General features: G+C 43.4%; 3 protein-coding genes across 10 annotated transcripts in view; 1 reads left to right on the top strand and 2 right to left on the bottom strand.

The window, feature by feature from the left end:
• mark2b (MAP/microtubule affinity-regulating kinase 2b) overlaps positions 1-2,171 on the bottom strand; it is a 50,544-nt gene extending 48,373 nt beyond the window's left edge. For 6 of the 7 annotated variants that reach the window (XM_085267235.1, XM_085267237.1, XM_085267241.1 and 3 more), the window contains exon 1: positions 820-2,170. In XM_085267235.1, coding sequence (XP_085123361.1) covers positions 820-870 — 51 coding nt within the window. In that variant the 5' untranslated portion in view covers positions 871-2,170. Of the gene's footprint in view, positions 1-819 lie in introns of all 7 variants that reach the window. The other variant, XM_085267234.1, reaches the window with a different exon arrangement.
• A 4,670-nt stretch (positions 2,172-6,841) lies between these two features.
• On the bottom strand, positions 6,842-16,171 carry krcp (kelch repeat-containing protein). 2 transcript variants are annotated; one of them, XM_085267243.1, is made up of 14 exons: positions 16,037-16,171; positions 15,873-15,949; positions 15,407-15,568; positions 15,239-15,320; positions 15,072-15,119; positions 14,722-14,962; positions 14,518-14,604; positions 10,484-10,615; positions 10,208-10,395; positions 9,925-10,121; positions 9,719-9,813; positions 9,567-9,621; positions 8,277-8,374; positions 6,842-7,883 (listed from the first exon to the last, which is right to left on the bottom strand). In XM_085267243.1, exons 2-14 carry the CDS (start codon positions 15,932-15,934, stop codon positions 7,654-7,656), a joined length of 1,677 nt encoding a protein of 558 aa, XP_085123369.1. In that variant the 5' UTR covers positions 15,935-15,949; positions 16,037-16,171; the 3' UTR covers positions 6,842-7,653. The 2 variants fall into 2 exon arrangements, with proteins under 2 accessions (XP_085123369.1, XP_085123368.1); XM_085267242.1 differs by having other exon boundaries at positions 14,518-14,607.
• A 1,229-nt stretch (positions 16,172-17,400) lies between these two features.
• On the top strand, positions 17,401-22,799 carry cct7 (chaperonin containing TCP1, subunit 7 (eta)). Its single transcript, XM_085267245.1, has 12 exons — positions 17,401-17,484; positions 18,721-18,804; positions 18,918-18,987; positions 19,076-19,182; positions 19,260-19,438; positions 19,527-19,698; positions 19,818-19,982; positions 20,061-20,249; positions 20,466-20,563; positions 21,231-21,363; positions 21,689-21,895; positions 21,987-22,799. Exons 1-12 carry the CDS (start codon positions 17,416-17,418, stop codon positions 22,215-22,217), a joined length of 1,704 nt encoding a protein of 567 aa, XP_085123371.1. The 5' UTR covers positions 17,401-17,415; the 3' UTR covers positions 22,218-22,799.
• Positions 22,800-22,884: the final 85 nt, after the last annotated feature.

A 22,884-nucleotide genomic window follows, 5' to 3' on the forward strand; every position in this document is an offset into this window, starting at 1 on the left:
ATATCTGCACAGCCTCTGCAACTGATGAATCTCAATTTTTATTGGGATTTTTTGGAGCTCTTTCACATATGGATGGGGGTTAGCAGGCTTTTACTAGGTCAGAAGATGCGTATTGTTTGCACAGCCTGAGTGCCTTCAGTCACCCCCTATAGCCCTACTTGCAATCCAAGTTTTACTTTTTTCCCCTTGAACAATGATCTGCAAGGGTTTATTGTTAATAAACTGAGGATATATCCAAGCGCAAACCTCCTTGCAAGTTCCCATTTGAAATACAAATTCTTATTTCCATTTAAATGCCACTTCTTCTGTCTGATAGCTTTGTGACACATTTAAGGTTGTCAAATAAAGAGTGCAACAAGCAACTTTCTTCCAGAAGGACAGGTAAGTTGCAAATTAGCATAAATAAATAAAAAAGAAATCTACATGTCTTCATCAAACTTGGTGATAAAGAAATGTGTTGAAAACTGACTTTCAGCTTTATGATTGCCTGTATTGCAGAAGGTCAAAAGTGACAAAAAGTCAAGTGGGAGGACATGTCTAAACACAGACTAAACAGAAACCTAAATTTGCTCTGCTATCCTGTAAGGAGTGGGAAATCCAATGTGAGTGCGTAGGCAAGCTGGTGAATCACTGCTCTGTGGCAAAGACAACAGAGACACAGGAGAGGAAGGAGAGAGAAAAAAAGCAACCAGAGACAACCAAAGCCTGTAAAAGGCCAACAAAGGCCTCTCTCCCCAGCAGATGAGAACTTCAAGTAATTTTGTGGACAAATATCACAAATAATTACATTTTTAAGAGTCATTTACAAGGACATCTTACCTGCCCGGCCGAATTTTCAATTACTTGAACCAGTGGGGGCCTTGTTGACATTTTTGAAGGAGTCTGTGTTGCCAAAAAAATAAAAATTAAAAATGGAAAAAGGAACCTTGAAACTAGTACGATTCGTCAGTCTCTGCTGAGCATTTAAAACTTGTGTAGTTGATAGCTGAGGAAAATCTCCAACAGATGTCCAGTGCTAGCCAGCTAGCAGCGCGACAGACAGCCTGTGAATCAACAAGTTGAATCCCACCATCAGCGGCTAGCCGAGTTAGCCAGCTAGCTCGAAACTAGCTAGCAGCAGCAACCGCAGGTCTCATGTTTGTCAACAAGCAGAAAATGGGAAAAACTAATGTTTTCTTCAGCTCCGGCCTGGGTGTGAAGGCATTCAGTTCCCAGTTCAAGTTGATCTGCGTCGATAGCGAACAGTGAGGTATAGCACGGATGTAAGACGCGAGCTAACTACCTGCTGCTGTGACGTTTTGATCAGCTAGCTACTTATGCTAGCCTGAAGAAAAAGTTGGGCAATGGTTGTATTGAAAGAAGACAAGGTTCAGATAGGTGGCTATCGTGCTAACTTGTAAGGTTGCCAACTGAGGTTTGGGGAAACCAATGACCGCTTGCCAAAATTTACAGCAAATGTTGACACGGCGTCGTTTTCATCGCGCAGTGTCGCCGTTTGTCTTTCTCCTTTTGTGGCAGAGATGTTTCCTTTTAGGTCTTCAAACCAGCTCCGAGGTCTACAAACTTTCGGGCCAAAGTTATTTCCCGGCGAGGTCTCGACCTTCCCACCTCTCACAAAGCAAATTCAAATATTCCCAGTGAGTTATCCGGGGCCAGGGTATCCTAAAAATAAAAGCAGCACCTTGTGAAATGGTCACATGGCAGGTGAGAATCACAAATTAATTTGTTCCGCTAGCTAACTGGTCGACATTAGCCCATGTAGCTAGCTAATTCAGGATTTTTTGAGGTAAGGCTAGCTCGTTAGCTTATTCCCCAGCGACCGCAGTGGCGGTGACTGCCAGAGAGCAACCCACAGAGCTCAAAATCCACGGAAATCACCGGCGCTCTTCCTTGTGTTGCGTGATTGGAATAAGGTCGTTCACCAGTGCTGCACTGCAGTGTGGCGATATACCAGTTCGTCCTGTCGGTACACCGACTAATATTCCAGTCACCAGCCGACCGAAGGAGGAATCATCAAGTTGTAAAATCCATTATCAGCAAAGTGGGCTTTTCTTGCTCGGAGGTGCGTGTCACGGGGAGGGGGGAGAAAAGCGAGGAGCTGCGCCCGAATGCAGTCTATGCGCACGATCCTGCCCTCATACCGGAACAAGCTCGCGGCAACATGGCTGCTTGCTTGCACCACGACTTGAAAGGGGAGGGAGGGAGTTCTGAGTTCGGCTTCACTCGATTTTTTCCGAGCCTTTACTGCTGAATGACCGCAATTCCTCCATGCTGGTAAATGGCAGGTGCGGGAGACTGTAATTGTTCTCCTCAACCTGGCAAGAATGAAGGCTCAACTCCAGACATAATGGAAGAGAGAAACTTGGAGCCTCCGGGGTGCAAAAGTTCACCGGTCTTTCAGTTAATTTCCTCTTTTTTTTTGGTTTATTGATTTATTTAAGTATGCCGATGAATATTTTATCGGGCTCTTTGCCTCCTGCATTGTTAATATTGTGGCAAAGTCTTTTACAGAGCGCTCCTGACAAGTTAATGTGCATGTTTCTGCTTCCAGCTGTGATGGAATTTAACCCACCCAAGTAAGTCTACTATCTTACAAACATGAGAAGCTTTACTCGAGTATGTCGGATTTATGTGACTGTACTCCACTACATTTCAGAGGGAGCGATTGCACTTTTTTTACTACACTAATCTGCATTTAATGGTCATATTCAATACTTATAAATGTGCTGATTGGAGGAAGTTTCTGATCTTTACAGATATTACCAAAAAAAAAAAAAAAAAACCCAGAGAAGTGCCTACAGCATGAATGCACGTAGTCCCATGAACCCTTTCAGTAAAGCCAAAGAGAAGCTGGACTTTCGTTCAGTGAGTAACTAGTATTTCCTCATTATGTCTGCACAGATTCATTTAATCTGTAAACAGGCTTATGGACACACGCCTCTTTCTGCTCATCCCTGGAAGCTCCAGTTCTGCAGGCAACACATACAAGAGTTGCCAGATATTTTTACCACTGAGTCACATCCCTGTTTCCTTTCATCTGTCACACGTTTAGCTTATTCCCATCACACCTCTAAGAATTCCAGTGCTCATTTAGTGAGGCACACTGTTACAGTGCAGTGCAACACTTATGGAGAGCACATAAACACTTCGATCTTTAAGCCTAAAACTAGTCTATTGGCTAGGATTTGATATTTTGGACTAAAATAATAATACTTTGGTTGATATACAAATCCATTTGAAGACAGATTTTTTTTTTAAGCCAATTACAGAACAGTACCTCTTGGCAGCCACAGCTGTAAAAATAACATGTAACTAGAAACTCATGCCATCTTAAAATGTGAGATGCTGACTGCAGGTACAGACATTTTCAAGTTACTTAGCAACAGCCATAGACTGACAAAGGTAATATGACTTCCACTGGAAGTAGTGATGCCACAAGTCTGTCAGCTGGGAGGTCGGCAGAGGTGCAATATCAAAAAAAAATCATCATTTGAACAATGTGAGGATGTTGTGCAAAATAAAAAAGAAGAATTCAGGATATGAACGGGTATGAAAAGGTTGTTGGGGACGACCGGGAGAGCATCCAACTGGCAGGATTTCCCGATAAACGAAGGGGGGAAAAAATCACCCCCCTGATGATGGAGGGAGAGCACTCCAGGGTATGTGCACTGGGTATGTTCCAGGAAACACACACACCTGCTTTTAGCATATCAATCTACCCTCTATATATTTAATAATGAACCTTGTTAATGCAGAATCACTGCACCTTTCACTCAGTGCATAAACCTGGATCATGTCCAGTTTCATGGTGGATCAAAGTAGAGGGATGCCAGTTTGGGGGGGAAATGTCAGAAAGCTATAGCAAAACAGTAAATATGTAAACTCAGTGACACCACAGTCTTTTTTTAGACTGTACATGGACCATTTTAGCAGGAGACAAGCTGCTTACAGACAAATCTGTGCTGAAGTGTCGCCATCTGCAGGAGGCTTCCTTATATTACATCCATCCATCCATCCATTTGCACTGAAACGCATTTTCTGGCTGCAGTAGAGAAGAAACAACACTCTGTGTAGGAGGCTGAGTCGCAGACTGAATTGCACTAATCTAAGCATATTTTAAGTGTCACTGGAGGAACATTAAATAAAATATATCAGCCTTTGAGTCTCCAATTACTATTTCCATGTGCCAAATGTATGTGGTTGCTTTGAGGATGTAATATGTAACAGTTATTTTTGATATACAGTCAATAGTTTTCCCAGTAGAGCAGATAAAAAAACCCAAAAAAAAACCCCCCATGAGCACTTTGATCTGTGATCGTCACGCTTTTCCAGCAGTTGTGCTTTTCAGCAACTCCCCTCTGAAATCCACCTCAGCCTGGGTGTGTGTAAGTCAGTGGAAAAATACAGATCTTTACTACTACAGCACCTGATTAAAGCAGCACCCTTATTTAGTTATAAATCCACTGGAGCATGAGAAAAATCAAAATTTTAAGCAATTATTAACTATTTTATAATTTTGATATTTCAACACTGTTATATAACCAATGGCTCAAGTCACTGCATGCATGACATGCATGTATTTGGAGCTACTGATGTTGTAGTTTTGTGTCATACTTTATAATCTCCTGTTCTCTGACAAATTCAAGCATTATTAACACCCACATATGTTTCAAATAGTTCTAATTAACACCTGTATTGAGTGTAAAGGTATGCATGCTGGAGTGCTTTGGGCCATTAAAGTGTAATATTGCTTATCCACCATGTAGAAGATTAAATGAAGTATCACAGGGGTGGCTATAAAACAAATGGAGCAATCCAAGGAAGCCAGGAAAAGAGTGGAGGACACAAACATAAAATTAGTGATTCCCTTAGAACCATTATTCTTTCTTCAGCAGTCCGCTGGGTGAAAATCCTGCCCTTAACCTTAGCAATTTAGAAGCTGCTGACTCGCAGCGTGGGCAAAAGTAGTACGGAAAGAACCAAAGCCAAAAACCAGGCTTTTTATCCACACTGTGCTATAATCACAGTAAGTGCAACACCGTGTAATTAGATAAACGGATTGAAGCACATCACCGTTAGTTATGATGAACATAATAAAGACTTGTTTTGTGGCCCATTAAGCACGATGCATAGCAACACGTTTTGTTTTTTTTCCAACAGTCTGTGAAAATAATGAAGTGAGGACGGTTTTATATCCACAGGTATAAAATAAAATATGTTGAGGAAGTCGGGCTTTCCTTTGTATCGCCACAGGAAATACCATGGAGTAGGTGAAAGCAGTTTGATGGCCTCCAACTGATTGGGACCAGTTTGTTTTTGAGTTTTTAAGGTAGAAAAATTGCAAATGTCTGCCTCTCTCAGCAGATGTGCCGCCTTCCAAGAGACACTTTGACAAAGATATCTATAACATACTGAAGTCTTAATTGTATGTAAAATAAAGCAGAATTTTACTGTTGAAATATTCAGTTGGATGGTCATTAAACTAAAGGTTTGATGTACATGTAGCAGTCCTAGAACATCCTGTCTCAACGATGCTGAAAAGCTATTCAACGTGTTACTTCTAGGCTGAATTTATGTAATTGTTTATCAGGTTTCTCTAAAACAGGGGTGGGGAACTCCAGGCCTCAAGGGCCGGTGTCCTGCAGGTTTTAGATGTGTCCTTGATCCGACACAGCTGATTTAAATGGCTAAATTACATCCTCAACATGTCTTGAAGTTCTCCAGAAGCCTGTTAATGAACTAATAGTTTAATTCAGGTGTGTTGACCCAGGGCGATATCTAAAACCCGCAGGACACCAGTCCTTGAGGCCTGGAGTTCCCCACCTCTGCCCTAAAAGATCTCAGGAAAGCCTTCAGTTGATCCAAAACACTGCAGCAAGAATCCCGACAGGGACTAGAAATTGTGATGATATCACTCGTATATTAGTTTTTCAAGTCGCATGTGGTAGTTGGAGGTGTTAAGACTAAAGTACCATGTTAAACAAACAGAGCACTTCACTGTGAGAATTCAGGCTGACTAGAGTTTCTAAAACATGAATTAGAGGGAGTCTTCAGCTACCAGAATCCAGACAGCCTCTCTACTTTAAATATTAGGCTTCAAACTGTACTTTTTGATAAAGCTTATCGTTATGGCTGGATCAGCTGACTCTGGCATGTTCACCATTCATCACATATCAGATAAACATGCAAGTTTGCTAACTTTTGCATTAAATACATTTACAGCTGGGGATGATGTGGATCGCATTTCTTTTGCAGGTTATGTATTAAGGTACGTAGAACAGTTGGCCATGACGATGACGCACGCTTAAAACTCTTTCTTAGTGCTGTGAGAACGAATCTCTGTTTTAAATTAAGTGTGTATTTACTGACCTCTGTTAATCTCAAGTTACCCAACGTGGGGCTGTCTGTTTAATCCAGTGAAAAAAGTTCAAACACAGCCACAGTCATGACACCGTTATCAGGAACCGAGCGGATATGAACTTAATCCCTCCCACGCTCCATTAATCTTTTATTAAAAAGTCTCCATTTAGCTCTGGCTCTCTGAAGATAACAGTGTCACGCTGCAGGTCTCACGTTAGCTTGCGTTACTATCAAGTGACCACAGCAGCATGAACGGCCTTTTCTGTTTAAAGCTGTCAAACCTCTTTTAATTGATGTTGGTTTGATTTTGTATTCCCATGCAGTAATGCATAGACTGTACAGTCTACTCTACATACTATCCATGTAGAAAATAATATGCAAGTGGGTTTAACTTGATATAATGTTAATATTGAGCAGTTATTATGCAGCTGCGTACTTTCATTCTTGGGACTCTGCTAGAGTAGCTTTGCATGATTCATAGTTCAAAATAATCCTTGTTTATTTTATGTAGGGCGTCAGGTGCATCCATCAATTCATACTGTCTGATACAAGCCATTATAACTCCCTTTAAACCAGCTTCCACTGGCTGCAAGAAGTTTTACACGGCAGGTAGGTGGGGCATTCTGCCATAATGACCATATTAAGGATATCTGCTCTTTCTGACATCAAACTGATCCAAGAGGTAAAAAAAAACAAAACAAAATCTGAAGCTGAGTGTATATACATTGAACCAGTATATGCACAATCTAAAAAAAAAAAATATATATATATATAATAAGGGAAAATACAATAGTTAAACAATAATTACCTTTAAAAAGCAAAATGGTACAGCCCAGTGACATGAATGGAAAATTCCCCACCGCTGATAGTTTGAAGATGATGACAAATACAAACAAAAGCAGGAATAAACATTGTAAAAAATTCTGATGCACTTACATATATCTGCAAGAAAAAAATAAATAAATTCTGAACTAGCCTCAGTTTTTAAAAAACACAATCAATATAAACCAACATTTTAAAAAAAGTACCTGAGGAAAACAAACATATTTACATCATCAAATCTGCCCTTTAAAGCAGATATTGTTTTTATGAGTGGAGCTCCATAATGAGAGAAATCTTTCTTAATCCTGCTCAGATGTATCAAATAAAACCGGGAAACCTTTTAAAGCGAAAGAAGAAAGGAGACAGAAAGGGATAAAAACCCACAGGATTATAAATAACAAAGGGTGAGGGTGTTAAAATAGCTTTACATCCAGCGAGGCAGAGAGGATTCACCTCTGACTCGCTCTCTCTTTAAATAGCACCGAGCAGCTCCTCCACGGCGACAGTCGTCAGGTCGGAGTAGAAGTTGCCCTCGTTGTCGCCGCCTCCGAACACCAGCAGGGTTCTGCCGCCGTTCATATCCGCGTCTTCATCTTCCTCCGAGAAGCAGCGGTGACCGGCCGTCTCCATGGTGATGATGGAGTGCCCCGCCCTGGGTACAGACAGCTCAGGCGCGCTCACCTCTGTCCAGCTGTTGGTGTCTGAAACCGCAAAACAAAGGCACGAAATTTGTATTTTTCCGCTAATTCTCGTTTTTACACTTTATGTTCAGAATAAACTCAACAGTCAGGTGAAGGTGGCGGTTAACACATTGTTACTTATGTAAGCTACTTTATTGCTTATAGGTCTGTGGCTTTTATTTTAAATATTAAGGACGTGAAGGAGATATTTTTTGGGCACAGAACCAACCGGACCTACAGTATGGATTGTGCAGGAACAGTAGAATAAGCAGTGTCTCCTACCTAGTTTGGGAATTACGTTACCAAAACCCTAAAATAATTCTGTCTTGATCTTAAATCCTCTATCAGTCAGACTCTGTCATTAACAACAAAAAAAAAAAAAAGCTACTTTTCAGAAACCAAACCTCTGCTCACCTATATCAAAGACGAAGGCGTCACTGAGGGCATTGTTTCCGTTGTAACCACCGTGGATCAGGAACTTTGTGTCTGACAGCACAGCGCTGCCGTGCCAGCTGAAACACACGAGCACACAATGTTCACATTTAACTTCAAGTTGCTTAAAGGTTCTTAAAACGACTGCAGACGATATTGTAACAATCTCTGCTCTCATTTTAATCTCCTGTCTTATTAAAATCGTATTAAACCTTAATTTGAGGAACGTAAACGTCTCCATTTAGCCCCCATTTGTCCCTAAATGTTACTGCTTGTGTTATGTTTATAATACAGCTGTGCCTACATAAAAGAAAAGCAGCTGGTCTCAGAGGCTAAAGTGTGGAATTAACCGAGCTACCCACAAACATCATCGGTCTTTCCCCATCACAGTACATGATGTCCCCACCTGGGTAAAGACATCCATTATAGCACATGTTTCCAGATAGTTTGTAGTAAATTGCCTCAGTAACTACAGGCCAGAGGCTGTAACACTAAGAGACTGATCCTCAAATACATCAAGCACACTCCCACCTACTCTGGACCCACATCAGGATTTATACAGAACCAATAAGCCAACAGATGTTGCCATTTCCAGTGTCCTCCACACCACACTATACTGTACCACCATCTGCCCACTGACTCTAGCTTTCTTGAGAACCTGGCCAAAGTTGATCAGGATGGGTCCCCTACCACCCCTCCATCCTCTCCAAAGGAGCACCACAGGCTGTTTTGAGCCCTTGATACCATCTCACAACACAAATGGCACCATTAAGTTTGCAGACAACACAAAAAGAAGACAGGAATGATCACTGGAGGAGACACAAAGAGCTGTTCATTAGTTTCAGGAGAAATCAGAATGACCATCTGTCACTGAACATAAATGGAGAGGACGTGAAGAGTCTTTAGTTTTGGGTTTCTGGGATCAAAGAAGATTTCCATGGACACACAGAAGGCACTGCCTCATTTAGGGGGAAAAAAAGTCTGTTTTCTGAGAACTGAGGAAATTAAATCAGCCTCAAAACCTGGTGTCTTTCTACCTCTGCACAACTGAAAATGTCCTCACAGCATCCTGACACAGTACCCAAATGGCTCTGCAGCGGATAATAAAGCGCAGCTGCCTGCTCCTTAAGACACATAAAGAAAGTATCCCCAGAGGATGCCCATCAGCTGTTCATCAAAGCACGCGTAACACGATCAGATCCATCGTCACACTGAACTCAGCTCTGTCGTCTCACACGCTCACATAATATTTTGAAGTGTTATGTGCGATACCTTCGAGGAGAGGGGGGATTCCCAGTTGTTTTGACTGCAGAAAACTCCATCAGACCTAAGACATAAACACGTTGCATTTTAATAATGCAAGCATGGATGTGTAGTTGCACGTTTCCCCTGATTTAGATACTTTGTGTGTGTGTGTTGCTCACCAAGGTCCAACATGTACATGTCATTGTAGCATACAGGAGTGTCCCAGCCACCAAACACATAGATCTTCCTCTCCTGCATCACACATGCAGAATGACTGCAAGACAAAAACAACAAAGAGGAGGTTAAAAATATGGAGCAATTATATTTAAAAAGAAAAAAGTTAGAAAGTGTGCGTTAAATAAAGCTTTGGACTGAGCCGTGTTACCCTGAGCGGGGGGAGGGTTTGTCTCCGGTGACGATGGGCTGGTACCAGATGGAGAGGCGGGGGTCGAAGATATACAGAGAGTCGCTACAGCCATCGGGCTCTGGGTTGGGCCGAGGAAACACCCCTCCCAGCACGAACAGCTCACCCTGAAACATACTGCAGCTGTGGTAGGCCAGGGGAGGAACCTTACCCTGAGCCTGAAGAAGAAGAGCAGGAGGAAGTCATTTAAAAACAAAAACAGAAATAAAGCGAGCACAGCGTGTGGACACAGATCACCACGCACCTCTACCATGGTCCACTTCCAGCTCTGCGTGTCCAGGATGTGCACGTCATTGAACCACTTCTTGTTTTTAGAGCCCCCGAACACAAAGATCCTTCTTGAGTCGGGGTCGTAGATGGCTGTGTGGCCGATCCTGGCCTCAGGAGTCGGACCCTCAGCCAGAGTCTCCGCGGCCACCCAGGACACGTCCTCTGTTGCACACAGAACGTCCCCTTAAACACGGCTCTCACCTGAGCTGTAGTATCAACGAGAGTCTAAAATGCTGTTGAACTGACTGACCTGTGCAGAGCTTCCACATGGGATCTTTGCAGAACTGCATCCTGGCTCCCTGGCCTCCAATCAGAATTGCTGTTTGAGCATCGATGGGACATAACGTCTGACCCCAGCGACCTGACGGGCTGGCCAACGGAGCTGCAAGAAAACACGACATGTCATGTTCTGTTGGGAGTAGCCAGACATGATCATCACTCAGATCATGTTTCTGAAACACTCCCAGCAGCCTGCCTGTCACCAACAACCATGTCAAAGTCAGCTAATTCAACTGTATTCCCCATTCCAGCGCTTGGATGTTTATCATATAAATCCTGAGTACTACAAGCAGGATTGGGGGCTTAGTGACTTCACTTTAGTGTTACATTACTGGCTTACATCTCCATAGTAACCTGATTTGTAGAAATAACCTGCTCTGGACCTCCATGTGCAAGTTTTGTAGAGTCAGGGTCAAACTGACTGAGTTCTCAAGTGAGCTCGACCAGTTAAACCTGTATTTTTAAGGTGAAAAAAAAAACAACAAAAGCCCTAAAACTGTGTCCACACTGGCAGTGATGTGACAACCAGACACCACAGAAAGTGATATTCAATGACTTTAAGCAGCTGGAGGTGAAAAAGCCAGCAGCGATAACAAGTTGAGCGACTCACAGATAACAAATAAACTTTTCTCAACTACCAATGAGAGCACAGGAGACTGTTGACTGGCTTATGACTACATTAGATGTTTACCTAGACAACTTGACCCTGAAACTGGCTTCAGCTTTAAAGTGACATACGAATCATTTCCTGTGTGGATGCAGCTCTCATTTCAAGTTTGTGTAGTAATAGTGACATTGTATGGCCACACAGTAATGGTGACATAAAAAATGACTTGACTGCAATTTATTACACTTTGCATAGCCGTGCAGAGGGCTTGCTCTCGTCCCCTGGCCGCATGTTTGACGGCCCTGCTATATTCCCCCATTTGTGATGCCAGCTGCAAGCAGTTCTCATTAAGCAGACTAGGGCTGGGCGATATATCGAGGTTTTTAAAAATATCGATATATTTTCATACGAGATATAAGATGTGACAATATCGTTTATATCGATATAGTCTATGTTACGTTATAATTATACTTGTGGAGCCGCAGGTTTGCCTCTCTTTCGTCCACTTTTGTCTCTACTAGGGCTGAACGATATATCGCATTTGCGATAATATCGCGACATGATCAAGTGCAATTTTCTAACCGCAAAGGCTGCGATTATACTCTGGACATGTCCAAATTCATGGGCTGCATCCTCCTGAGGCCGCATTTGTAGACCGATTACGTCACAGCGACGCGCCGAAGGCTGTCCAAATTACTACCATATCCCAGAATTCATAGCGCGGCCCAGCCAAACTCCAGTTTCCAGCAATGGCGGCCGCTACTAAGTTTTAAAATTACTCATACTAATCTTTCTGGGTCACAAAATAAACTTTTAACATATTTTCAGGCGAGAAAGTAGTTGTGTAAACATCAAATATCTGCTCGGTTTATCAAGATATCCCATATTTGCAAAAGTGCTTCGACGTTTTCAGAGGCGTCTGCTACCCACCAGCTCGACAGCTAGCCGGGAGCTCGAGGGTTACTGATGCGGCCGAGAACGGCACAACTCCCGGCACATCATTTTCAGATCACCGCGGAGTTTCGCTGCTCGGGTTAAACGTAATATATAAGTCACTTAGACAACCTAAAAATGTTATTGTTGGGCTTTTTTCAGTGTTTTGTTTGTTCGTGAGTAAATCGGTTTGGCTGAGATTAAAGTTATTAGATTAGATAAAATAAAACTTTATTAATCTCCCGGGTGGGTTCCTCCTTGGTTTTCACACAGCTGACTAAACGTCAAACAGAAAACTTATTAAACAGAAGTATGAGACAGTCGAGAATTTACACCAGTGTCTGGTTATATTTTAGATAGCAAGAAGCAGACGGCCGAGTTTAATAAACTCCACCGAGACAGCGGTGACGCTAATCAGAAGGCTAGACCGTCCAATTTCACGCCTTTAAATTTTAAAGGCGTGTTTGTGTGTGTGTTTATACAATTGCTATTATGTTTGCACTTTATGTGTAATGTTACTGACTGCAGAGATCAGTAAGATGTGTGTATTTTTTATTTATTAGTTTTATTTATTTAATATTATTTTTTAATTGAATGACTGTCTAGTAGTTCACAGATGTCGAAAAACTGAGTGTGGTAAAGCCACTGATTTTGTTTATGTATATTTCTGCAATCTGCACATTGTACTGACTTTCATTTTAATGTTTACACCAGGGTTCCTTGTCAGCACTTTATGCTCAGATGTTTGTAAGCTAAAAATAAACTATTGTGTATGTTCAAATATACTGTTGTGATTGAAGAAGTTAAATAAAAATGTCAGTCATCAATTCATGCATCACCTTATGTCATCATAACAGAGGTCTGTCTTCCAGGAAAGAACAGTTTAAAATTAATGTAATATAGTATTGGCCATACTATATGATGTATTGCTTGTCTTTGTTTAATAATACAGAAGACAAAGACCTTAAAAAATAATCGCATATCGCATCGCAATCGCAATATTGGGGCAAAAAATCGCAATTAGATTATTTTCCATAATCGTTCAGCCCTAGTCTCTACGCAACGTTACTCGGCCTCGCCTCTCCTGCACTGAACACAACTCCGCCTCCCCCATAGCTTCACCTGCAGGCAATGACAAGATGAAAGCGGAAAATCTCCGTTAGCGAGTTACCGTGCCTGGGGCTGGATGGCGTCAACGTGTTAGCGAGCTAACCACGCTAACGACATGCAGCCCAGAGGGGCTGCACGGCCTAAAATCCTTTCATTTTCTCAAAAATCGACAGTGCGCCTTATGTATGAATTCTGGTTGTGCTTACTGACCGCGAACCGATTTTATGTGGTACACAGCGCTCAGCAATCTGTCAAAAAATGTTTTAATATGACTTTGCTAAGCTACGGAGCTGCACCGCTTGATGGATTGTCGGAGAATTACGGCTACAGAGGAGGAGCCTCGCGGAGTGATACGTACAGTGTGTGTATAAGGACCACAAACGGCACCTGTTCAGAGACGTGGAGCAGCTGTGAAATCTGTCTCTTTGTTATTGTGCTCAGCGTCTATTAGTTTACATTTTGACTGCACAATTGTGAGCTTTTTGTTATGCACAAAAACAACATTATTTTCTTTTATTTATGGACCATGATTATTTAATATATGCTGATAATTTATTTTTGAGTAATTTCTACGCTGTATGTAAATAAAAGTGCCCGTGTGACTAAGAACTCTCTTTTTGTTCTTAACTTATGGCTTTAAAAAGAAAAATCGAGATATATATCTTATATCGCCATCCAGCTAAAAAATATCGAGATATGAATTTTGGGTCATATCGCCCAGCCCTAAAGCAGACAGTCTCATTATTCTACAGACATATGGCAACATAGCCCTAAAACTGCAGAGCCTTGTTTGTAATTGCAAACAGGTCTCATATTTGTTGTTTATGTGCTCACACACAGTCTGACACCAGCACTTTACACTACAAGCCACATTCACATATTCGACTATAGCTGCATACGAGGTGCGATTGGTCACATGCTCCCAACATTGCCTCTTGAATGCAAACTCGCTCACTGCTTTACTGGGAAGGCCTGGTTTGACCTCTTGGTTTGATGGCCACCTTAGAGAGGCCAAATTCGAATTTCTGGCTGATGAAACACAGCAGCGCTTCAACATGCTGATAATAAAGTGAGAAACGCTGTCTAGATTAATAATTCCCCAAATGCTCTTCCAAGTGATTCATTTGTTTGACTTGCAGGAATACCGATACAACGCCAACAGCGCAATCTAAAAATCAAACAGTCGGAGGGAGCCGAGCCCCGCGTGAGTCACACGCCCAGGTTTATGTTACTTTCCTGCAAGTGAGCAGTGAATGGAAAACATCTATGCGTGAATGCGGGATGGGCTGTGTCAGCTGCTGGGACAGAAGAGGAAATAAATATGACAGAAAAAGGAAGAAGAAAAGAAACAGTACCAGTGTGTGTGGGAGCCTTGGCCTGCCTACTCTTCGTCCGGACTGCACTCTGAGGAGGCGTTCTTCCCACAGTCCCCTGCATCTCTGCTGCTGTGTAGTGAGGACAGAGAGAAAGCAGGTTTGATAGAAGAAATAGCACCTAAAGAAATTTTTTTTTTTTTTTTTTTTAAAACACAACGAAAAAAAAACAAAAAAAAAAAACACCTTTTCCACCTGCTCCCTTCAGCTTGGTGGTTTCGGCACCACTTGCAAACAGCTTTTGGCTGCCTTTGGCTTGACCTCTGACCTTGCGCACAGGTGTGGTCTTCTCAGTAGTTGCATTTGGACACGTGTTCTCTTCTTCTTCTCTTCTCTTTGTCCAGTCATTGCCTTCTTCTTCTTCTGCAGTTTGCTCTCTTTTCCTCTTGCCGTGGAGCTCTCGGGCTGCGGGTGGAGCAGCCGTGTCCTGAGATGCAGCACAATTGAAATAATGTCATTATCGCTATCTGCTTTCACCGACAGCAGCAACATTTCTTTGTGATATTATAAGACACAGTACATCCTTATCAGATTACCTTTGGAGTGTATTCCTTCACGGCCATGATGACTTCTGGTTCTGTTGACTAAAGAAAAAAAAGGGAGATTATATACATTAACCTGTGACATCTGTCCATATCTTAAAGTTTTAACTTAAGAAAATCCTAATGTTTTCATAAGCTCTTTAGATTTCCTTAGTATTTACCAGGTTTCCTCCCTCCAGAGAGACGTTCAGTGTCACACTGTCTATCCAGGTCTCCTCTTCCCACTGCTCCCATGACAAACATCTGAAGGTGAAATATGCATCATTCACAGAAAGGCTGTTAGAGTGCATTACAAAAAATAACAAAACGGATAAATAGGGCGAACCTACTTATTATAAGGAGTCAGTTTTCCAATAGTGATGGGCATCCGATCAGAATCGCTGAGCTCTGCGTTGACGCAGATCCGCTCCCCCCACCGGCCGCTGCTAAACAGCACCACCTGGCGGACGCTTGGTGGAACTGCAACACGGACCCTGCTAGAGCCTTCAGCGCTGACACGGCAAAACAAACGAAGAAACAAGCAAATAAAGGCACACTGCTCGATTTACATGCAGAAAAACGAGAGGCGAAAAGTATTTACTGTTTTAAAGAAAGAGAAGTTAAGCGACTGTGTGTAAACAGGTCTAATTCAAAGAGGCGCCAATGAGGAGCAATAAAAGTGTAGCGACAGAGCTGTTGAGCCCAGCAATTTTAGCTGAAGGCGACTGAGCTATTTAAAGACACATATGAGCGTCTCACGGGTACAAACGAAAAACAAATACATGACATTATGTGCGAGTCGAAAGCCTGCGTTACCTCAGCAGCTTCTGAGGCGGCCCGTTTACTCCGAAAACCGCATAAACTCCGAAATCATCCATCCTCGCGAAGTCCTCCTGAAAAACACAAACATCCACCCGGTTCCGACTATACTCTTTTATTTAAAAGTACGATTTTAAATATCTCAATAAATCACTCTTTACCCAATCTCCCGCCACCGCTGTTTGTACAGTATCTGAACTCCGCGCGAGCTCTGGGGTCAGTTTAGGTGCGCGTGTTTTGTCATCACAGTTTCTAGTAGACGCTGAAGGCTACACAGCAAACCAGTTCTCCGCCCGCACGGCAAACGCGGATAAGAATTTCAAGCAGACTCAGGGCTGCAACTTTGGGGGCTCCAAGCCAATCGCAGGCCTGATTTCGGAGGCGCTGCGAGACGCAACAGAAGCTGCGTTCAATAACACCTTCAACAAAACGGTGAATTCTACTTTAATTAAGGCATTACTTTTATTACTAAGTTAATTCTATTTACTAATTAAGAAAACCTATCCGGTATTTAGAAATTAAAACAGCAAATTAATAATAGAAACATAGACTATACAAATTATATACAGTGGGTGTACATAAATTACAACCTTTATGGGACCAAGTGGTGTGCAGGAAGAGTGTTTGCAATGATGATGGACAGGCTGACAGATGATGAAGGAGGAGTCTTTGTGGACTCTAATGCTTGCAGATGACATTATAATCTGTATTGAGAGCATGGAGCAGGTGGAAGAGAGCCTTGGGAGGCTGAGGTATGCAGAAGAGGAATGAAAGTCAGTAGAAGCAAAACAGAATGTGTGTGTGAATGAGAGTGAGACAGCTGTAACAGTGGAGATGCAAGGAGCAGACATAGTGAAGGTGGATGATTTTACATACCTGCGGTCAACCATTCAAAGGAATCGACAGTGCACAAAAGAGGTGAAGAAGAAGTGCCGGCAGGGTGGAGATGAGTGTCAGGGGTGATTTGTGACCGAAGGATAGCAGCAAGAGTGAAACTCAAGATGGTAGTGACCTTTGTGCTTTGGAGATGGTGGCTCTGACAAAAAGACAGGAAGCAAAGGTGGAGATGTTTTACTGGGAGTGAGAAGGATGGACAAAATTAGAAACATATACATCAGAGTAACGGCTAAGACTGAGTGGATTGGAGACAAAGTTAAAGAGGTAGGATGGTTTGGACATGTGCAGAGGCCGCGTATTTGACAACGAATGCTGAAGATTGAGCTTCTAGGCAGGAGGAAAAGAGGAAGACCTCGGAAGATCATTGGATGTAGTGAAGGAGGACAGAGGAGGATGCCAGGAATAGAGTGAGATGGAGATCTGCCACTGGGACCTCTAAATAAAGCAGCCAAACGAAGACGTTTATTGCATGCTGCTTATTTATTTATTTTAAACGAGACACTTTGATGCTGCAGATAAATAATTTACGCTCATATCACCAACACTTGTTTTATTTCAGTATCATAACATCCTGAAATAGTACATCTCAAATCGTTGATAAACTACTGCTGTTTGTTCTTGAACGTACCCCCACCAACAGCGCATGCTTTCGAAAAGCATTCTGGGATCCGATGCCGGTGGAAAGCTTCTCGAAAGAACTGCAAAGATGATGGTGAGTCAGCTAACATCATGCACCACACTCAACATCTAATCCATCTCCATCCTGTAGTTTATCAGAGAACATGGTCTCCCGGAGTGCGCCTGGTGTCGGTGACGGGCCGTTAGAAGTCTCGGAAAGCTCTTATTTTATGAAATAGCTTTTAAAAAGGTTATTATTTTTAGCCAGACAATGCTAGCATAGCCGCTATCAATGGGCGGATACGATGCTAACGGTGATGCTAAACGGCTTCCTATAAACTAGTGTTAAAATTTGAGCTAGCGTCGTGTAGTTACATATTTATCTACTTCACGTGGATTCGCTTTCAGCGTTTGAACATATTTGATTTTAATACCGCCCTCCACCTAGTTTGTGATGAGCTGAGCTGCTGTGTTTAGCCTCTTTGTACGGCTGAGGAGCTGCACCGGCTTGTGTGTTGTTCTGCTTTTAGCAGTAAAAATCTGAAAGCTAATGGCCCGGAAAATAATGCGAGCTGTACAAACCTACATGCATGCACTGACACCACTGACAAAAGCTATTGCTACAACGATGTCGTGTATAAATAACCTAGGCATTTGTACTTTGACACATTGTTCATCCTTATGAGTGCCTACAATGTGACATCAATCCTTCTGGCAATGTGGATGTACAATAGATGTTTGCGCATCGTCACTGTCACAGTGCTTTTGCAGGACTTTTTCCTCCTATTCTTGGATTTGTGTGATGTCAGAGTGTATATGTCTGTGTAGGTTCTCAGTCATCCGGGTCATGATCGTCTTAGGAGCTTAGAAAGGAGGCGAGTGGACTTCTTTAGGTTGGTTGAAGACATTTAGCCTCTTATCCAAGAGGCTTCTTCAGTTCTGAACTGAAAGTGAGAGGGGAAACATCACCAAATTTAAAGAAATCTGTTTGCCTGCTTTTTAAGCACCTGAGATCAGCATGCATGTACTTAAAATAGCACCAATGTGAGCAAATGAACCACAGCCACCTTCTATTTGTGAGGTACAGTCAGAAGAAATTTGAGACTGAAGTGTGTTAAAATGGTTTGTTCCAGATAGTGGACAGACTGAGAGGCTTTGTTGCAAAGCTCCTGTAGCGGAGTCCAAAAACACTAACGTTGTGCTGGAAACGAGCAGAATGATGGGATTTCTGAGGTGCCCAGTCATGATGGATGCTGCTGACAGGTGTGAGCAGATTATCAGTTTGCTTACCCTCTCTTCTTGTCTTCCTGTGTCTCCCTCTCTACTTCAGCCCACACCGGTTATTCTGCTTAAGGAGGGGACGGACACATCTCAGGGTATTCCCCAGCTCATCAGCAACATCAATGCCTGCCAGGTCAGAACAATAACTCATCTCTTTGTAGTTCTGTGTCTATTTTTCATTTGCTCTGAATTTAACTAAACATTCTTGAATTCCTCTAAATGTGCTGCTCGTGTTTCCTTCTGCAGGTGATTTCTGAGGCTGTCAGGACCACCCTGGGGCCCAGAGGGATGGACAAACTGATGGTGGACAGCAGAGGTGAGATGGATGGGGGGAAAAGAAGGCGTTATTGTTCCTAGATTGGTCTGCGGCACAGTCGGTGTAATGCAAATGTTTATTTTTCCAGGAAAGGCCACAATCTCCAATGATGGAGCCACCATCCTGAAACTGCTGGATGTGGTTCACCCTGCGGCCAAAACTCTGGTGGACATTGCTCGCTCCCAGGACGCTGAGGTGAGCTGTTTGAGGCCATTCGTGCATCAGAGTTTATGCTGTCAGGAATTTCAGATTGACACCGTCTTTCTCCTCAGGTTGGGGACGGCACCACCTCCGTCACCCTCCTGGCTGCAGAGTTCCTGAAGCAGCTGAAGTCGTACGTGGAGGAGGGTCTCCACCCGCAGACCATCATCAGAGCGTTCCGCACCGCCACCAATCTCGCCGTCGGCAAGATAAAGGAGATCGCCGTCTCTGTGAAAAAAGACGATAAGCAGTGAGTTCTCTGTTTGACTTGAGCAACTTTTGATGTTTCTCCGGTGAGCAGTACAGCTGACGACCTCTTTTCTGCTTCACTGCGCCAGAGAGCAGAGGGAGCTGTTGGAGAAATGTGCGGCCACAGCTCTAAACTCCAAGCTGATCGCCGGTCAGAAGGAATTCTTCTCCAAAATGGTTGTGGATGCAGTCATGTCACTGGAGGAGCTCATGTCTCTGAAAATGATCGGTATCAAGAAGGTCCAGGGAGGAGCTCTGGAGGTTGGTGCCAGGAAGTGTGATTTTCCTGTGTAAAATCTTTCAAAACAACAGTGTTAAAGAAGCAGATAATATATCATACATGGTCTTACCTCAGCATGTTGGTTTTTTAAATTGTTCAGGAGTCCCAGCTGGTCTCTGGCGTTGCGTTCAAGAAGACGTTCTCCTACGCCGGCTTTGAGATGCAGCCCAAACGCTACGAAAATCCAAAGATCGCTTTGCTCAATGTGGAGCTGGAACTGAAAGCCGAGAAGGACAACGCTGAAGTCCGTGTGAAATCTGTGGAGGTACGAATCAGCTGCCACAAAGCTGTTTGTGAAAGGGTTTTGTTTCCACGCTCCCTCTAACCTGAACCTTTGCTGCAGGACTACCAGGCCATCGTGGATGCAGAGTGGAACATCTTATACGACAAGCTGGAGAAGATCTACCAGTCAGGAGCCAAGGTGGTCCTGTCAAAGTTGCCCATCGGTGATGTGGCCACCCAGTTCTTCGCTGACAGAGACCTGTTCTGTGCTGGGCGGGTTCAGGAGGAAGACCTGAAGAGGACCATGATGGTGAGGCATTCACAAACTGTTAGTTTTTTGTTATGGATCAACCGGGACGCCAAAAATCCAAAATCAATCTTGGTAGTTGATTATTATGTTGAAAACTGCAGTTGGTCATTTAGCTTGAAGAATGACAGCTAGTTGGAGCCGACTTGGCTTTTAAAGTGCTGATGCTTGGACTGATTCTGAGGGTGAAAGCAGCTGACTGTGTAATGTAACCATTAGGCCTGCGGAGGCTCCATCCAGACGTCTGTAGGAGCGATGACCAACGATGTGCTGGGACAGTGTGAGCTCTTTGAAGAGGTCCAGGTCGGAGGAGAGAGGTGAGAGAGGCATCTATTGTGACCATACATAAGTGTAATGGCCAAACATATTATAATAATTATGCTACATTCAGTTTTGCATATTCTTCATCCCTCTGAGAGTTGTTTGTGGTGGGTTGCACTAGAGGTGACGAGATCAGCGGTGCTGTTATGAACCTCATCAAAACGGTTTCTTTCACTCCACCAGAGTTCATGTCTCAGTCACAGCTCCGCTTCTGTGCGTTGCAGCCCAGCACAAAAGCTCGAGAATAAAGCTGATATGGATGCATACTGGGCGTCTCCTGGGTGAGGTAGATCCAGGACACGCTAGAAAGATTATATTGCTCAAATGGTCTGGGTGGGGTTAAAGAGGTCTGGACTCCTCTGCTAACACGTGTATTATAATTCTGCATACATGCACCTCCCTGAGAAATCTAACTACATGTTGGTCGGATGCAGTTTAGGGATAAAAGGAGTTTCCGGTTACTATGCAGGTTAAAGTCTAAATCAACGTTAGGCCGCTGCCCCCTCGACCCCGGCCCAAGAGAAGCAGAAGAGGATTGATGGATGGATGAGATTTTAGTCAGTGTGAGAAAAGACAAAACTGTCACTGCAATGGCAAAATTGGTAAAGCAGCAACTTTAAAGTGACAAATTTGTGTTTTGTTGTGTATTTTTTTTCTGTGTAGGTACAATTTCTTTAAGGGCTGCCCGAAGGCAAAGACATGCACCATCATCCTGAGGGGCGGGGCCGAGCAGTTCACAGAGGAGACGGAGCGGTCGCTGCACGATGCCATCATGATCGTGCGCAGAGCCATCAAGGTCAGCTGCACAAGTTTTCAGATGCTGATTATTCCTGGTTGAGTTTAAAGAATCAGTCTCTGTTTTTATTTTGTGCACGTGGGAGGAAAAAACATTTGATTGTACTTAAAAGTGAGATTGTAATTGGATGATGATAAATTACATGCGTACTGGTTGCTTGACTTGAAACATGAGTAGAGCTTCAGCAATGCTTCATGAGGAGAAAGCAGCTTGTTTTTGAGTTGCTGTGACTCTTGTTTCCTGTAAGTTTGGTTTATCTTTGCTCGCCACTGTCATTGGTATATTTTGATTTCCAGTGTCTTAACTGTATCAACCCTCTTCCTAGAATGACTCTGTTGTAGCGGGTGGAGGAGCCATAGAGATGGAGCTGTCCAAGTACCTGCGGGACTACTCGAGGACCATCCCCGGAAAACAGCAGCTCCTGATTGGAGCATACGCCAAGGCCCTGGAGATCATCCCCAGACAGCTGTGCGACAATGCCGGCTTCGACGCCACAAACATCCTGAACAAACTGCGGGCGAAACACGCACAGGTAGAAAACAAACAAACACACACACACCTTTTAATCCCTGGTAGTATTTAAAGTGAAGGTGACTTTGTGCGCTTCATCCGTCACCTGTCAGGGGGGCATGTGGTACGGTGTGGACATCAACAACGAGGACATCGCAGACAACTTTGTCGCCTGCGTGTGGGAGCCGTCCATAGTGCGGATCAACGCCCTGACGGCGGCGTCAGAAGCAGCTTGTCTCATCCTGTCGGTCGACGAGACGATCAAGAACCCCCGCAGTACTGCGGACGGACCTCCAGGTGGCGCCGGCAGGGGCAGAGGCCGCGGGAGACCCCATGCTCACTAACGACGCGAAACAGCAAAACCCCATTTTAAACAAGGACTAAATCCAAACGCCAGAAAGAATGTGTCTCCTGTAGCGATGCAGACAAAGATTTGACATGTTTTACCCACGTTTGGATTTTAATTTTGGATAAAATGAGGTGTTGTAAGCAGTCAGACACACGGCAGATGTTACGTTTAGTCAAACAGCAGGGAGAAGAAGAACGACGGCTGATGTTTCTTGTTTTTTTGGGGGGTTTTTTTTGTCTGTAGGTTTTCTTACTAAAGCTTTCACACGGTAACATCCATTAAACATTTCAAGCACTGCATCTTTTCACACATTTTATGTTTTTTTACTGAGGAATGGTGAAGTGAAAGCAGACTGTCAGCAGCCCCCCTCTTTAGTAACACACTCCTGTGTCCTGTGATCTGAAGGAGTCGTTCCATAACTTCTAATTTGGTTTTGTGTTACGTGACAAACTGCTGTGTGACATGGAAAGTGAAGCACTGATGCAATGTCGAGCAGTTCTGAACCATTTGTTAGCCCCGCTGTGTGAAACTATTTATTGGAGCACTCTCATCAATAAATTCACAGCTGAAACCTGGACTGTTTGTTCTGACTAACGTCTGTCTCAGCACTCAGATCTTTATTAAAGAAGTGATCCAGACACAAGTGAAGTTCTGTGTTGTGT

This window comes from Mchenga conophoros, linkage group LG3, assembly GCF_057382185.1.
Source record: "Mchenga conophoros isolate Kocher_MC1m ecotype Shallow Benthic linkage group LG3, M_conophoros_male_GT1.1, whole genome shotgun sequence".
Lineage (NCBI taxonomy): Eukaryota > Metazoa > Chordata > Actinopteri > Cichliformes > Cichlidae > Mchenga > Mchenga conophoros.

What these genes read in the sequence shown, in the direction of transcription:
- cct7 (XM_085267245.1), top strand. Translation starts at nt 17,416, where the DNA reads ATGCTTTCGAAAAGCATTCTGGGATCCGATGCCGGTGGAAAGCTTCTC. An exon ending in ACTGATGGTGGACAGCAGAG is followed by an intron (nt 18,988 to 19,075) that starts GTGAGATGGATG and finishes TTATTTTTCCAG; the next exon opens with GAAAGGCCACAATCTCCAAT. An exon ending in TGCGGGCGAAACACGCACAG is followed by an intron (nt 21,896 to 21,986) that starts GTAGAAAACAAA and finishes GTCACCTGTCAG; the next exon opens with GGGGGCATGTGGTACGGTGT.
- krcp (XM_085267242.1), bottom strand. Translation starts at nt 15,934, where the DNA reads ATGGATGATTTCGGAGTTTATGCGGTTTTCGGAGTAAACGGGCCGCCT. An exon ending in GGAAGTGGACCATGGTAGAG is followed by an intron (nt 10,122 to 10,207) that starts GTGCGTGGTGAT and finishes CTTCTTCTTCAG; the next exon opens with GCTCAGGGTAAGGTTCCTCC. An exon ending in CATGTACATGTTGGACCTTG is followed by an intron (nt 9,622 to 9,718) that starts GTGAGCAACACA and finishes TTTATGTCTTAG; the next exon opens with GTCTGATGGAGTTTTCTGCA.